At 37.0% G+C, this 13,161-nt stretch overlaps 1 protein-coding gene across 4 annotated transcripts; it reads left to right on the forward strand.

Annotated features, from left to right (window-relative positions):
• Nucleotides 1-470: 470 nt before the first annotated feature.
• suz12b (SUZ12 polycomb repressive complex 2 subunit b) lies at nucleotides 471-13,102 on the forward strand. 4 transcript variants are annotated; one of them, XR_012407381.1, is made up of 17 exons: nucleotides 471-1,092; nucleotides 1,432-1,478; nucleotides 1,566-1,630; nucleotides 1,747-1,815; nucleotides 4,578-4,627; nucleotides 4,731-4,816; nucleotides 5,084-5,315; nucleotides 6,531-6,639; nucleotides 6,718-6,823; nucleotides 6,996-7,170; nucleotides 7,541-7,577; nucleotides 7,658-7,743; nucleotides 7,872-8,015; nucleotides 8,195-8,352; nucleotides 9,366-9,564; nucleotides 11,538-11,617; nucleotides 11,780-13,102. XR_012407381.1 is itself a non-coding variant. In XM_068221748.1 (16 exons), the coding sequence occupies exons 1-16, from the start codon at nucleotides 948-950 to the stop codon at nucleotides 12,072-12,074; spliced, it is 2,046 nt and encodes a 681-aa protein (XP_068077849.1). In that variant the 5' UTR covers nucleotides 471-947; the 3' UTR covers nucleotides 12,075-13,102. The 4 variants fall into 4 exon arrangements, 3 of the variants coding, with proteins under 3 accessions (XP_068077849.1, NP_001076293.2, XP_073809159.1); XM_068221748.1 differs by lacking the exon at nucleotides 7,541-7,577; NM_001082824.2 differs by lacking the exon at nucleotides 7,541-7,577 and having other exon boundaries at nucleotides 493-1,092; nucleotides 7,655-7,743; nucleotides 11,780-12,563.
• Nucleotides 13,103-13,161: the final 59 nt, after the last annotated feature.

Genomic DNA, 13,161 nt, shown 5'->3' on the forward strand with positions numbered 1-13,161 from the left:
TGAATTTTGGTTCCACGGTTTTTATTTAAAAAAATAGTTTTATGGGAACGTTATAATTCAGAACATTAATACATTTGTTTTTCCTTAACTTAAGGTTCCTTTAACTTACTTAGTACCTCACGCACATATATAAAACATGCATGCAGGAGTAAATCTTGGAAGGGGTTCAAATCTTTCAAAGTTGCCCTAAAACTATTAAACAACACATTCTTGTTTTCAATATTGATAAACTTTTTTGATTTACTTCAAGTGTTGACTGCTGTATGTTTATGACTGTATTCAGGCTGTAACCCGTGCTACTGCACCGTGACCGATCCTCTCCCCAGAACCAAAACATTCTTGGCGGCAATTTGTCTCCTCTACCAATCTTAATCTCACGTCTATCAAAATAAGTCTATCCAATAAAAAACTTCGATTTTACCAGACGGCATCTCTGATTGGCTAAAACATTGCAGTGGGCGGGTTTTCGCGGCACTCTCCTCAAGGGCTCGGGCGATACACAAGTATCCGTATCCGTCACTTGGTCGGGTTTCCCGTCAAAATAAATACAATTTCGGTAGAAAATAAGTATTCAATAATCCATAACCTTTGTTCAAATTGGAACGTGAACTTCTGCCTGTGTGTATGGATTACCCGGTGTCGTTGAACTGTGTTTTCGTCGCTCTTAAGGACCGCAAGCTAACGTGCTAATCTGTTGAGGATCAGTGACCAGATCGAGGGCATACATCAGTAAACATATTTACAACTCGTATGGTTTACTCATTTGAGCCACATTCAAACATGCACTTGTCAAAGAAACTAAACCACAAGTAGCTGATGTTTAGGTGATGGTAGAGAGCTGGTCAAAGGGGCGAGGGCGACTGTCTGTCATTAATGTGCAGATAATCTTTTCGCCTGGTGTTGTTTTGATGCGTTTTGGACTTCCCATTAGTTGTTAGTATATTATCATGGCTCCTCAGAAATATTCGGCTCAGGTGATGAACTCTAAAGCCAATGGTGCTGTATACCCATCTTCTGGCGTGAGCTCACTCAAGAAACCTAAGATTGAACAGTTGCAGGCCGACCATGAGCTCTTTCTGCAGGCCTTTGAGAGTAAGTCAACAGCTGTTTCATTTAACACGTTAAGTAAATTCATTAGCTTTTCCTATTAACGTTCCATTGACACACCCAGTTCATGACAACGTGCTGTTGTGTGTTACTGCTACTAGATGTGGTGTGGATGCATCCTTGGATCTATCACTGTTGTGTTCCTATGAGTGTGTACATGAGGCAGTGTTTATTGTTAAAAATAGTAACAAGAAATTTACCAATGTATGCAAAACTAAAAAGTTAAGTGTAAATGAGATTTGTAAAGCAACAGATAGGCAGTTTTTGTAGAGAAAATGTTGAAAATAAAAGTATATGATATATTTTCTGCATGTTTCATTTCAGAACCGACTCAAATATACAGGTTTCTGCGAACAAGGAATCTGATAACTGTACGTATTTTTTTTTCAGTAGATTTAATTCACATTATTGTGTGGTGGCTCTGATTGTTGATATATTTTTTTCTTGTACTTTCACAGCCTGTATTGCTTCACAGGACCCTCACCTTCATGTCACATAGAAACTCACGAACAAATGCCAAAAGGTGGGTTTTATTAATATATTAATGGTTGACATCAGAAAATCAGAATAGGTGTGCCGTATTTTAATAACTTGTGTGTTTGTAAAGCGTGTTTAATAAATAAACTGGGTTTTATTCAGGAAATCATTTAAAGTTGACGACTTGCTGTCCAGTGTGGAGAAAATGAAAGGAGAGCCTGAGTCTCCGAGGTATTGCTCTTCTACTATGCATGCTGTGGTCTCACACAAATATGAGTTTAAAGATGTGAACTACACAACTTTTTAAATAATTTAAGATTTTAAATCATTACACGTTTAACATTTAAAACTACACATACACTAGGGCTGAATAAAAAATCACATGCGATTGTTGTGTGCATTTGTCTAAAAAGCCAGCTCTGTAATGAGCTGTAGTTTTCCAGCACGTGTTGTGAGTCTGAGCAGCCTTTACTACACAGTCATAGCTATTCAAAATATAGCATGCGATTTAGTCAAATTGCAAATAATCAATCTGTGATATCGATTGCTGTTTGTGTAGATTCTCAGTGACCTATGGCCCATTGACTCAAAACTGCAAAATGATGTCTTTCTTTCACAGAATAAAGCATGCAACATATTTCATAATAACATTCTAACAAGTAGTGACAAAGGCATTGCATCATACTTTATCAGGAAAATTATGTAAGAAGAACTCGGATAAACCATATGTTGCCGTGGTCATGTGTTTATTAATTTTGTTGAATTAAATGAAAGCTAATTAATCTTCTATCTGTTACCTTAACCAGCATACCTTTGCAGTTCAATTTTGTTTAAAACATTGTTTACTCATAACACACACACACACACACACACACACACACACACACACACACACACAATGAAGCAATATAGGTATTTTTTGTTATACCTGGATGAATAACTTGTTTTGCTGCTTAGGTCAATAGCTATACTGAGTTGTACTTGTGTACTGCAGTCGTACATGTGACATTACCTCAAAATTAGACTGCAGTCACCCCAAACTAGGGCCTGGCAATATGGCCTTTAAAAAAAAACCATATTTTTTTCACAAAAAGAATGGATTTACAATTAAAATTGGTTGAAGTTGAAGGTTAGTAACCTATTTAACCTTATTATAATTATAATTATAGGATATAAAAATGCTAAAGAAGAAACTTGTCATTTAAAGATCAAATTTCACAAGTTCTATTTATAATTCCATACAAGACTTTTATGATAATAATAACATAACTTACACTATTTTATACAGTTACAGTGAAAGTAAACTCAATGATTGTTAAAAAGGGGACTCCTGACATGATGTTTAATTTTCAATGAGCATGCATTCAGAGGTTTATTCATTTTTATTTATTTTTTTTTATATCAGGTTATATAAATTACTCACATTAGGCTAGTAAGTTTGCATTTTATTTTGTTGGGTCGTTGCATCTGGTAGATTAGTCTAGTGCGCTGAGCGTTATTTTTTTTCCTCTCGGAAGTCCCTTAAAGAGCCCATATTATACATGAAATAGGGTCATATCTTGGTTGTAAGGGTCTCCAACAACAGTTTAATATGCATGCAAGGTCAAAAAAACACTTTCATGGTCTTATAATCTGCATTTATTTTTACCTAATTATCCCAGCGACTCCCGTATGAATCGTCCAGTAATTCATTTGTTCCCAAACCCCTCCTTAGCGCGAAGCTAATCTGCGCTGATTGGACCAATGACAGCCTGTTGCGATTGGTCGACTGCCTTCAGTCAGAGAGTAAAAGGCCAAACAGCTAATGAGCAATATAAAAGTAATCACAGTTCATGCACGCTCGATAGTGTAGGCGTGGATTTTAGCTGCCAGTGGGTCAATGTAAATACAGACTATGGACTTGAAAATTCAGACGACTAACTATTTTATTGAGCAAAAACTCCAAAAACAGTTGAGGAGATCTCCTAGCTTCTCACTCTGCTCTTTTCACAGACACACACACACACACACACTTAACCCTGCTCCGGACGACAACGCGCGCGCGCGCGCACACACACACACAAACACACACACCTCCGGACGACAGCGCGCGCACACGCACACACAGACACACACACTTCTCCTCGTCCACGGAGCTCCGTTAACAAAGCAGCACGTGTCGCGTTTTTAACGTGACTTTGCACGCGATAAGAGAATATAGCCAGTTAACCTGATACAGTACACTCGGTTACAAGTAACAAATCACAACTAAATACATTTGCAAGCTAGAGTAAACGAGGCAACTTTAATCGCACATACTTACACTTGAGAAATGGAGGAAGAAAAATCCATCCTGACGTCCAGCATTAAGTTACTCTTTACTGATCCTTCCTTTAACAAACGCTGATGAAGTATTCTTTGTAGCATGTAGTTTCCAGAAGTTTCCAGTAGTTTCCAACTGCTTGGCTATAATGCTGAGGTTTCATCTTTGGGTAGAGACTCAATGTATCCATCTGCAGTGTGACTTCAATTGACCGGCATGTTTGTGTGTGCGTGTGTTTGTGGGTGTGTGTGTGTGTGTGTGTCTGGGTTTCTGCGTCAGAGGGCGGGGCCTCAGGTTTGAAATCTCCCGGGTTTGCGCGTGCACGTGAATAACTTGGTTTCGTTCGTACGTCATGGCGAAACACCTAATGAATCAGTATCAAGGCGACTCGTTTGAAGCACTATGAGTCGACTCTTTTATAGATGAATCAACCGTTTTAAACACTGTATTCTTACAGATTTAAGCCTTATCTGGATACTTTACTTCACTTAGAGCTGTGTTACACACTACATGGAGGGGAATTTTCAAAAACCCATAATATGGGCTCTTTAACTGAATTGATAGATGAAGTTCAAATGTTTTGATTGTGTTCTAGAGGGTTTTATCTCATAGATAACTGTATACCAAACGTAATGTAGTCATGGCATTATTCAGTTACAAATGATGATTTTAATGGTTTATTTTTTTTTAGTTTGACCTCACATCTGCAACTGACATTCACTGGATTTTTTCACAAGAACGGTGAGTCTGAACTGTCGAAAATGTGTCAGTGTGGCTGAACATCCATTTTCACATATTCAAGCATTATTTTTAGGATTCTGATAAAATGTTGTTCCATTAACAGTTAAGCCATGTCAAAACTCAGAAAATGAACAAAACTCAGTTTCACTTGAGGTGCTACTTGTCAAAGTCTGTCACAAAAAGCGTAAGGTGAGCTCCTTTATATTTAAATGTATTCTATTAAAATGTACAAGTGGAGAAATAAAGTATGCTGATATACAGTAGTCAGCATTTGAAGTTAATTAAAGATTTCCCAGGACAAGAATGTGTGTTCAACACTTTTAGCACATCTTTGATGAAAGGTGATGATCCGCTTCAAATGTTGACTACTATATGATAATTATATTAGTTTTATTTTCAATACATAATGAAGGTAATCATTATTTTAAATGAATAATGGTCAATTTGCCCTCTCAGGATGTCAGCTGTCCTATAAAGCAAGTGCCTACGGGAAAAAAGCAGGTGCCTTTGAACCCGGATCTCAGCCAAACCAAGCCTGGTGCCTTCCCCTCCCTGCTGGTGTCTAGCAATGAGTTTGAGCCCAGTAACAGTCACATGGTCAAATCCTATTCTCTTCTCTTCAGGGTGTCTCACACAGGCAAAAGAGACCCCAATGGCTTCATCAGCTGTGAGGCAGACGAGAATATTGGTGAGTGGCAGTTAGGTTTGGGTATCAAAACCAGGAATCAATACTGCATTGATACCCATGCAACTGTTATGTACCAGATCAAATGATAACACGAATTTCTTTGCCATTTAAATGCCTGAACACGCATGTTTGCAAGGTATGCATGAATGAAATGTCAGAATGATTAAGGGAACAATAATATTCTGTTGCCCTTACACATATAATTTCTTCCGTTCTGTCCTTTGCTCTCACCCTACTACTCGGTCTACTTTTTTAAAGAGCCCAATATCAAACACAGATTTAACATAATATTCACACCACAGAAGGCATGAAATGAAAATAATCTTGAAAGCGTGTGCCTGCATCAACTACACATCATCTGACAGCAGGAGGTCTAACGTTAGCTTACCTAAATACCTCCCTTGACTGCACCAGTAACCAGCGATGAACAGAGATAGAAACATCATGAGCTGTTTTTCATTAATTTGTCTTTTGTAATAACCCAAGTCCTGTAATATTTTTATAGCCTCTTAGTAAGGGTTTTTATCTACTTGCTTTATTTCGGCACCAGTCTCAAAAAAAAAAAAACCACAGCGTTGATGATCAGTTGATAAGTATAAAATGCTCTAAATAAAATGTGTAAGGTTAAACCAGGGGTGTCTAAACTTGGTCCTGGAGGTCCAGTGTCCTGCAGAACTTGCCTCAACTGTCATCTTTGTTCTTAGCCCCAAACCTGGATACATCTCTTCATTCTGTAGTAAATATTTTTTTCAGCATATGAATAAGATACAAATATTGTTAGAAATATACATGTTCTACAGTTGCAAGACATAAAGGGTTGAAACAAAATTTTTAGTATCTATATTAACTTTCCCTTTATCCCAGGGGTGTTTACACTCAGTCCTGAAGGGCCAGTGTCCTGCAAATTTTGGTTCCAACCCCAGACACCTGGGCTAATATTTTCATTTTTAGGGGAACTGTCAATTTTTCCAACCACATAACATGGGGAGACATGATAATTGAAGGAGTACCATGTTTGTTTCTGAAAATCTGATATCAGACCTTTTCTGTTGTGTGTCCATCTTGATGCTTGAATTGATGCGAACAGCAATACATTCAGCACTCTACAATTGTCAAAAATAGTTTATTGAGCATTGCCTACTGCAGTTGTCATAGCCACAATGTCACTAATGCTCAGCCAGACCTAAATGCAACTAAATCTGTTTTTATTTGTAGATGTAAAAGATGAAATCCCACCTAGAAGGAAGAGAAACTCATCCCTGCGAGGTGATGGAGAGACCACAGAAACATTTGTTGCTCAGATGACTGTTTTTGATAAAAACCGGTAGGTATTTACAGTGTCTTTTAAAGCCTTTAATGTAGATGTGCCATAAAACACTATTTAAAAATAATGTTCCATCAGACGCTTGCAGCTACTGGATGGAGAGTATGAGGTTTCCATGCAACAAATTGAGGACTGTCCAGTCAGCAAGAAGAGGGCTACATGGGAGACCATACTGGATGGAAAGGTTGCTTATGTGTGCTGAAAATAATGTTTACTTTGTTTTTTTTTTTTTAGATTTAATATTTTAAGAGTTTTTTTGGTAGCTTTCATGTATGTGTTCTATTTTTTCCTAATGGTAAATCTTTTACTTTAGCAAATGTATAGATTTCAAGCAATGTTGGTCTTGTGTTTTGAAGAGGTTGCCCCCATTTGAGACCTTCTCTCAGGGACCCACTTTGCAGTTCACTCTTCGTTGGACAGCTGACCCCAGTGACCCTTCAACGGCCCCTGTGGCTAAACCTCTCTCAACCCGCAATTCTGACACCAGCACCACAGAGAGCAGAATTAGCACTCTTCGACCTGCACCTGTTGGTAAGAAAGCAAATAACCGGCCGATCTTGGTAAAGTGTCTGATTCCACTAAAAAGGATTTACATCAATTTTCCATTGTTCTAGTTTATTGGTCCAGTGAAATTAAAATAATGTTTTTTAAATGTTAGTATCAGTATTTTAGTTTAGTTCGTCACTTCCACCTAAATGGATCAATGTTTTATCTACGTTTCCTCATGCCTTAGTTTCTCATCAAATTTTAGCCAATCAAATGCTCTCTTTTGTTTGACATGCCCCACCCTTTTCAAGATGCTTCTCATTAGCTTTACATTTGATGCACTTGAGCTTAACCACTCTCACGTGCATAAAGTGGTGATAAAAACAAAATGCTTTTGTTTCTGTTTTTTAAATAGGGGAGGAGCTACTCTCTCACCCTCTCTTCCCTTTTCAGTTGAGAATACGTCAAACATTGAATAAAATAATGCACATTTCAAAGCACTTCACGGGACCTGCAATTTTTTTTTCAGCAGTGAAGGAGTCAGTGAGCACCAGCATGCAATCCAGGATAGAACATTCCCCCTGTGAACCCCGACAGAAATTGCGCATTTTTTACCAGGTAGAAACCCTTTCTAATGGTTCTTTTGTGCATAGAGATCCAAATAGAGATCACCTAAAGGTTTACTGGAGAACCAACAAAAGCAACTACTTTGTTTATGACATGTGGGTGTTTCTGTGTGTCCACAGTTTCTGTACAACAATAACACCCGTCAGCAAACGGAGGCCAGAGATGACCTGCACTGTCCCTGGTGCACACTCAACTGCCGTAAACTCTACAGCCTGCTGAAACACCTCAAACTCTCTCACAGTAGATTCATTTTTAACTATGTGGTGAGAACATCGTTTCTGCCTTCATTTCAAATATATGCATTTCATCAGTTGTTCGTATGACTTCTAGCCTTCCTTGTGTAGTTCTATATGATCTCCTAGTTTTTGTTCCTGTAAAGGTTTTCTTATATAAACGTGTTGTTGATGGTGTCTCTGCTGCTTTTCAATCTTCTCCTTTCCAGCCTCACCCTAAAGGTGCTCGAATAGACGTGTCAATAAACGAGTGCTATGATGGCTCATATGTTGGCAATCCTCAAGACATTCACAGCCAGCCTGGATTTGCCTTCAGCCGCAATGGACCTGTTAAGAGGACGGCTGTTACCCACATACTTGTTTGCCGGTATGAAACTGCAATTTATGTTTTTTGTCGAATATAGGGTCATTTTAATATTCGCTTATGCCAAGTTCAGACTGCATGATTTTCAAAGTAGTCGTGTCACGGATGTTTTCATACTGCATGACTATGTGGGTTAGCGTTCTGTCAGTGCTGTGTTTACACTGTAGGATGGATCGGCAGCAGGAGAGTTCACACTGCATGACTTTAAAATAGGAAGAATCACAGACAACTTAGTCTAAACTGTCTCACAACCAAATAAACGCAAGAAGTGACATGGAAATAACGCAAGGTCACGTAATATATCTTTCCTTAATAATTACATAATGAAAAAAGAAGGCTTTAGCTTTAAAAACTTGTGTTGCTTACCTGGCTTTTGAAGAGAATCAACAATTTCTCTTCAACTTTTTTCAGACAGACACAGTACTCCTGCTAAATTTACATTAGTTTTTCGTCCATTTCTTGGGTCCAATTAATAAACTGAAAATGATTGCTTTTAACTTCTCTAGTCTCCCGCTAGCTTGCAGGTACCCGTACTAATGATTGCTACCATCTCATTGGGTGTAGGTGATCGTGGATGTTATGTTCAATCAGAACAAATTTCACACAGCATGATTTGAATTGAAATATCTCACGGGTGTCTGCGACTCATAGGCAATTCTCTCATATCACGTCCTTGATAGTTCATACTGTGTGATTGTTATACACGTGAACGAGCACCGATTTGCCTGTTATTTCAGACATTTGTCTGCGATTTCTCAAAACCTGTCGGCAAGTCAAAATCAGGGCTGAACTCAGCATTAGTTGTAAAGTCACAATAGAATCTAAACTGTGTAAATTGGCAGTAGTTTTTATAAAAGGTTTTTAGAAATGATGCATGTGATTTACAGTTGATTGAAAGAGCATTCACAGTTGCATATACAGTTATTTTTTCATTCTTAAAAAGCCATTTTACTTGGATAAACATAACAGTCCCTGTTTGTGATGTCAGAAACGTTTAATCTGCTGCTTTCATATAGGCCCAAGCGAACCAAGCCAAGTCTGTCTGAGTTTTTGGAGTCAGAGGACGGTGAGCCGGAGCAACAGCGGACCTATGTGAGCGGGCATAATCGTCTGTATTTTCACAGCGACAGCTGCATGCCCCTCCGTCCTCAAGAGATGGAGGTGGACAGTGAAGACGAGAGAGACCCAGAGTGGCTCCAAGAAAAGACTACCACGGTTAGTCATCTGCTTAAACAAGCAGTATTTTCAGCAACGTAGTACTTTAGATATGCATTTTCTTTGAATAGAATGAAAATTTCCTCTTATTTACGGTGCATCCAGAAAGTGCTTTTCTTATATTAGTCTCATTTGGCTTTATAGCTTAAATACAGTATTTTCATTATTAGTGCACGGAATGACAACAGGTAATACTTCTCTTTGAAATCTTTGTGTAACCCAGGTCTAAATTGCACAAATACAGGGGTCGCCACAGTGTATAGAACTTTCAATTACATATGTTCTATGCAGCAGATGACCTTTCAGCCACAACCCAGCACTGAGAGTACATTAACTTTTGAACCTCTATTGCTGGAAAACGCATATATACTCTTTCTTTCACATACACACTAATACACTATGGCCAATTTATTTTATTCAGTTTACCTGTAACACATGTTTTTGAACTGGGGTAAACTGGAGCACCCAGAGGAAGGTGCAATTTAGGAATGAAACTTACATGTTAGATAAAAATGTAAGCTCTATTAATATAGAATACAAAATGAATTTAATTTAAATGTGTTTAATTGCATTGTGGTAAAATTTACCCAATTAAATCATGGAATTTCACTGCATAGGTCAATCACCTGTTGAAGGTAGCACTGCCCATTTGATCTATGAAGAAATTAAAAAATGAAAGATCATTAGATAAACTAAGCTAGATCTTGAATCTAATTTGTTTTCTAGAATTGTACTTTGTTGATTTTTATCGAGATTCAGATAATTGAGAGCATCATTATTATTATTTATAACAAAAAACCTCTTTTCAACTGTTTTGAAGGGATTTTGTCACTCTTTGAATCTGAAGGATACTGTTTAGCTATTGTGGACAAACTACAAAGAATGAAACCAATGACAAACCTACTAAGAAACCTTTCTTTTATTTAACATTTAAAGAGTCATTTACTGAACAAACTGAGATATGATGAATGTTTGTTGATTTTTCTGTTTTTTATAGGGACAGAGCGATGAACAGCATATGTGCATCTAACAGTACTCACTTACGTTTCTTTCTCACAATTTCTGAGTGTGTGTTTACAGTCTCCTGCAAACCTAAATTTTCTGATGGCCATGTGAACTAGGTTTCCTGTTGTTTCAACTTTCCAAGCAAATAACATTAATTGTATCATTTTAAATAGCAACATTGTATCACACAAGTGCTACATTTAAGTCCACATACTCAGAAATCACTCTTTGTAAAACTGAAAACTAAAATACCTTATTGAGTAGTGATTGAGTATTTTTCAAACATACTTGACTACATGAATAAAACCAATTTTTCAGGAAAAATTGTTTTACCAAAAATATAATAATCTCTGAATTTTGTTCTGCCTCTGTCAACTGCCAAATCCAGTAGTCAACAATTGAAGTGGACCATAAAAGTTTTTAAAAAAATTTGTATTGAGACAAGAATAGGTGTAGAATAGAGACATCAAATTGTGGAACATTCCAGCTAGTCAGGAAGACAGGAGTGTGGTGTAGAATGCTGGAGTAGTTCTAGTTATGTTAAAACGGAATAATTTCAGTTTAGTATAACTGTTTTTTTTTTTTTAGTATTTAGATCAGTGTATATGTCACTGTTAAAGGTCGACCTAGTGAAGAGCAACAAGTTGAAGAAATTACCTTTTTTTAATTCATTTGCAAAGATTTCAGACTAATTTGTTTTCACATTGTCATTAGGCGTATTGTTTGTAGAATTTGTATGTCTTTTTGTATAAAAGCATCTGCTAAACGACAGTGTAAATGAACATTTAATCTATTTAGATTGAGCTCTGTTATGTTAATATAACAATGTAAGATATGAAAAATTAAAGTGCTGCGGGTACTTTCCAAATGCAGTGTGTATGGGTCTGGATAATGTAAGTTTATATTCCTTAGATTGAGTTTATGCATTAGGATTGCACTGACATTGGTATGCTTTGTTTTACATGTAGCAAATTGAAGAATTCACAGATGTGAATGAAGGAGAGAAAGAAGTAATGAAGTTGTGGAATCTTCACGTTATGAAGAATGGGTACAAAATATTTTTATATTCTTTATTTTCTTTACTTTAAAAGTGTTTTAAAAACCTTGATCAGAGAATTATCAAAACTATTTGATCCATGTTTTTCAAGAATTTTTCAATTTTAGTGATTACAATGATGTTCTTTTAAAATTGTTTTTTTTCTCCCTCTAGATTCATTGCTGATAATCAGATGAGTCAAGCGAGTATGCTGTTTGTGGAGATTTGTGGTCCGCACATCATTCGCAGGAATCTGTGTCGGAACTTTCTCCTTCATCTGGTTAACCTGCATGACTTTAACCTAGTCACCATAGCAACCATTGATCAGGCCATGGCCCGTTTGAAGGAGATAGAGGAGTCATTTCCTGAATTAGAGGCAGGACAAGAATCATTGGATGCCACTTGCAATGGTCACTCACTGTCCCTGGGGTTTTCACTGCATGGCAAATGTACCAAACTTGAGTCTTAGACTGATGACAGCCGGGCTTACAAAAAAATTGTGAACATAAGGAATGAGCTCTATTGAGAACTCTGTTTCTCTATACTTTGCAATCATTTTATCAGTTTGAGGTCTAGAACTCACAGCCAACTGTGCTTCGGTGGCTTGGAACATGACTTTTTGATTTGCCCATATGCCTGTTTATTAAGAGAGAGCCTATTTAAGTTTCAATTGGGAGTTAGCTACTAGTGTTATTGACTGACACAAGTGCTATTGACTGATTTGATGCAAATTGTTCATGTTTTTCTTGTGTGGTGTCTGTCATGCCCATTAATTGTTATCTCTTCTGTAATCTTGTAGACTAATTGTTTCTGAAAACCCATTATGCGAAGAAGTTAGTTACTGTATAAGTTAGGCTACGTTTTCTGTACACATCTTATTACTTTGTTTTTAAACCACTGTGCATTCAGTAACTATTTAGCACTTGTGTTACTACTTGGTGGCTCTAGATTCAGAATGGTTGTCTCAAGGTTTCAGATGTTAACTTTTAAAGTTAAACAACTTTGCATTTTCTTTTTTTAATAACATGTAAAGGCTTTTATGTGTTTTAGAATGGACCAATCAGTATATACATTTCAATCTTTCAACAGCTCCTTGTCTCATGTGGAATGTGAAGATCTTTGGGACGGTATATTCATTGTATTTTGTTTCTTTTACCCCAGTTATCTTGCTGATTAATAAGCAATATAATGCACACTTAAGATCGACCTGCGTTAAGGCCACCTGTTTCATAAATCTTTGTAAACCAACCTATTATGCCGTTTAGAATGGGGATCCAGAATAGTTTTCAGTCACGTGTAGGTGATGGTAAACCTATGTTACTATTGGGTATGTGGTTATATAATAGTTTGTTGCTATTATAGGTTTCATATGTTGTACATGCCAAAGTATCAGATACAGCATCATTTCTCATTCAAATGGTTTCCTCTGCAAATTGCACAAGTTTGGTGTACACAAGAAAACTATTTACAGATTAAACATGTAAATATTCAATTTAAGTGGTTTTAAATTCTCTGTTTCTTTTGGAAATCAATTACGAAGTCATTCTCAATATTTT

This window comes from Danio rerio, chromosome 6, assembly GCF_049306965.1.
Source record: "Danio rerio strain Tuebingen ecotype United States chromosome 6, GRCz12tu, whole genome shotgun sequence".
NCBI classification, from domain to species: domain Eukaryota; kingdom Metazoa; phylum Chordata; class Actinopteri; order Cypriniformes; family Danionidae; genus Danio; species Danio rerio.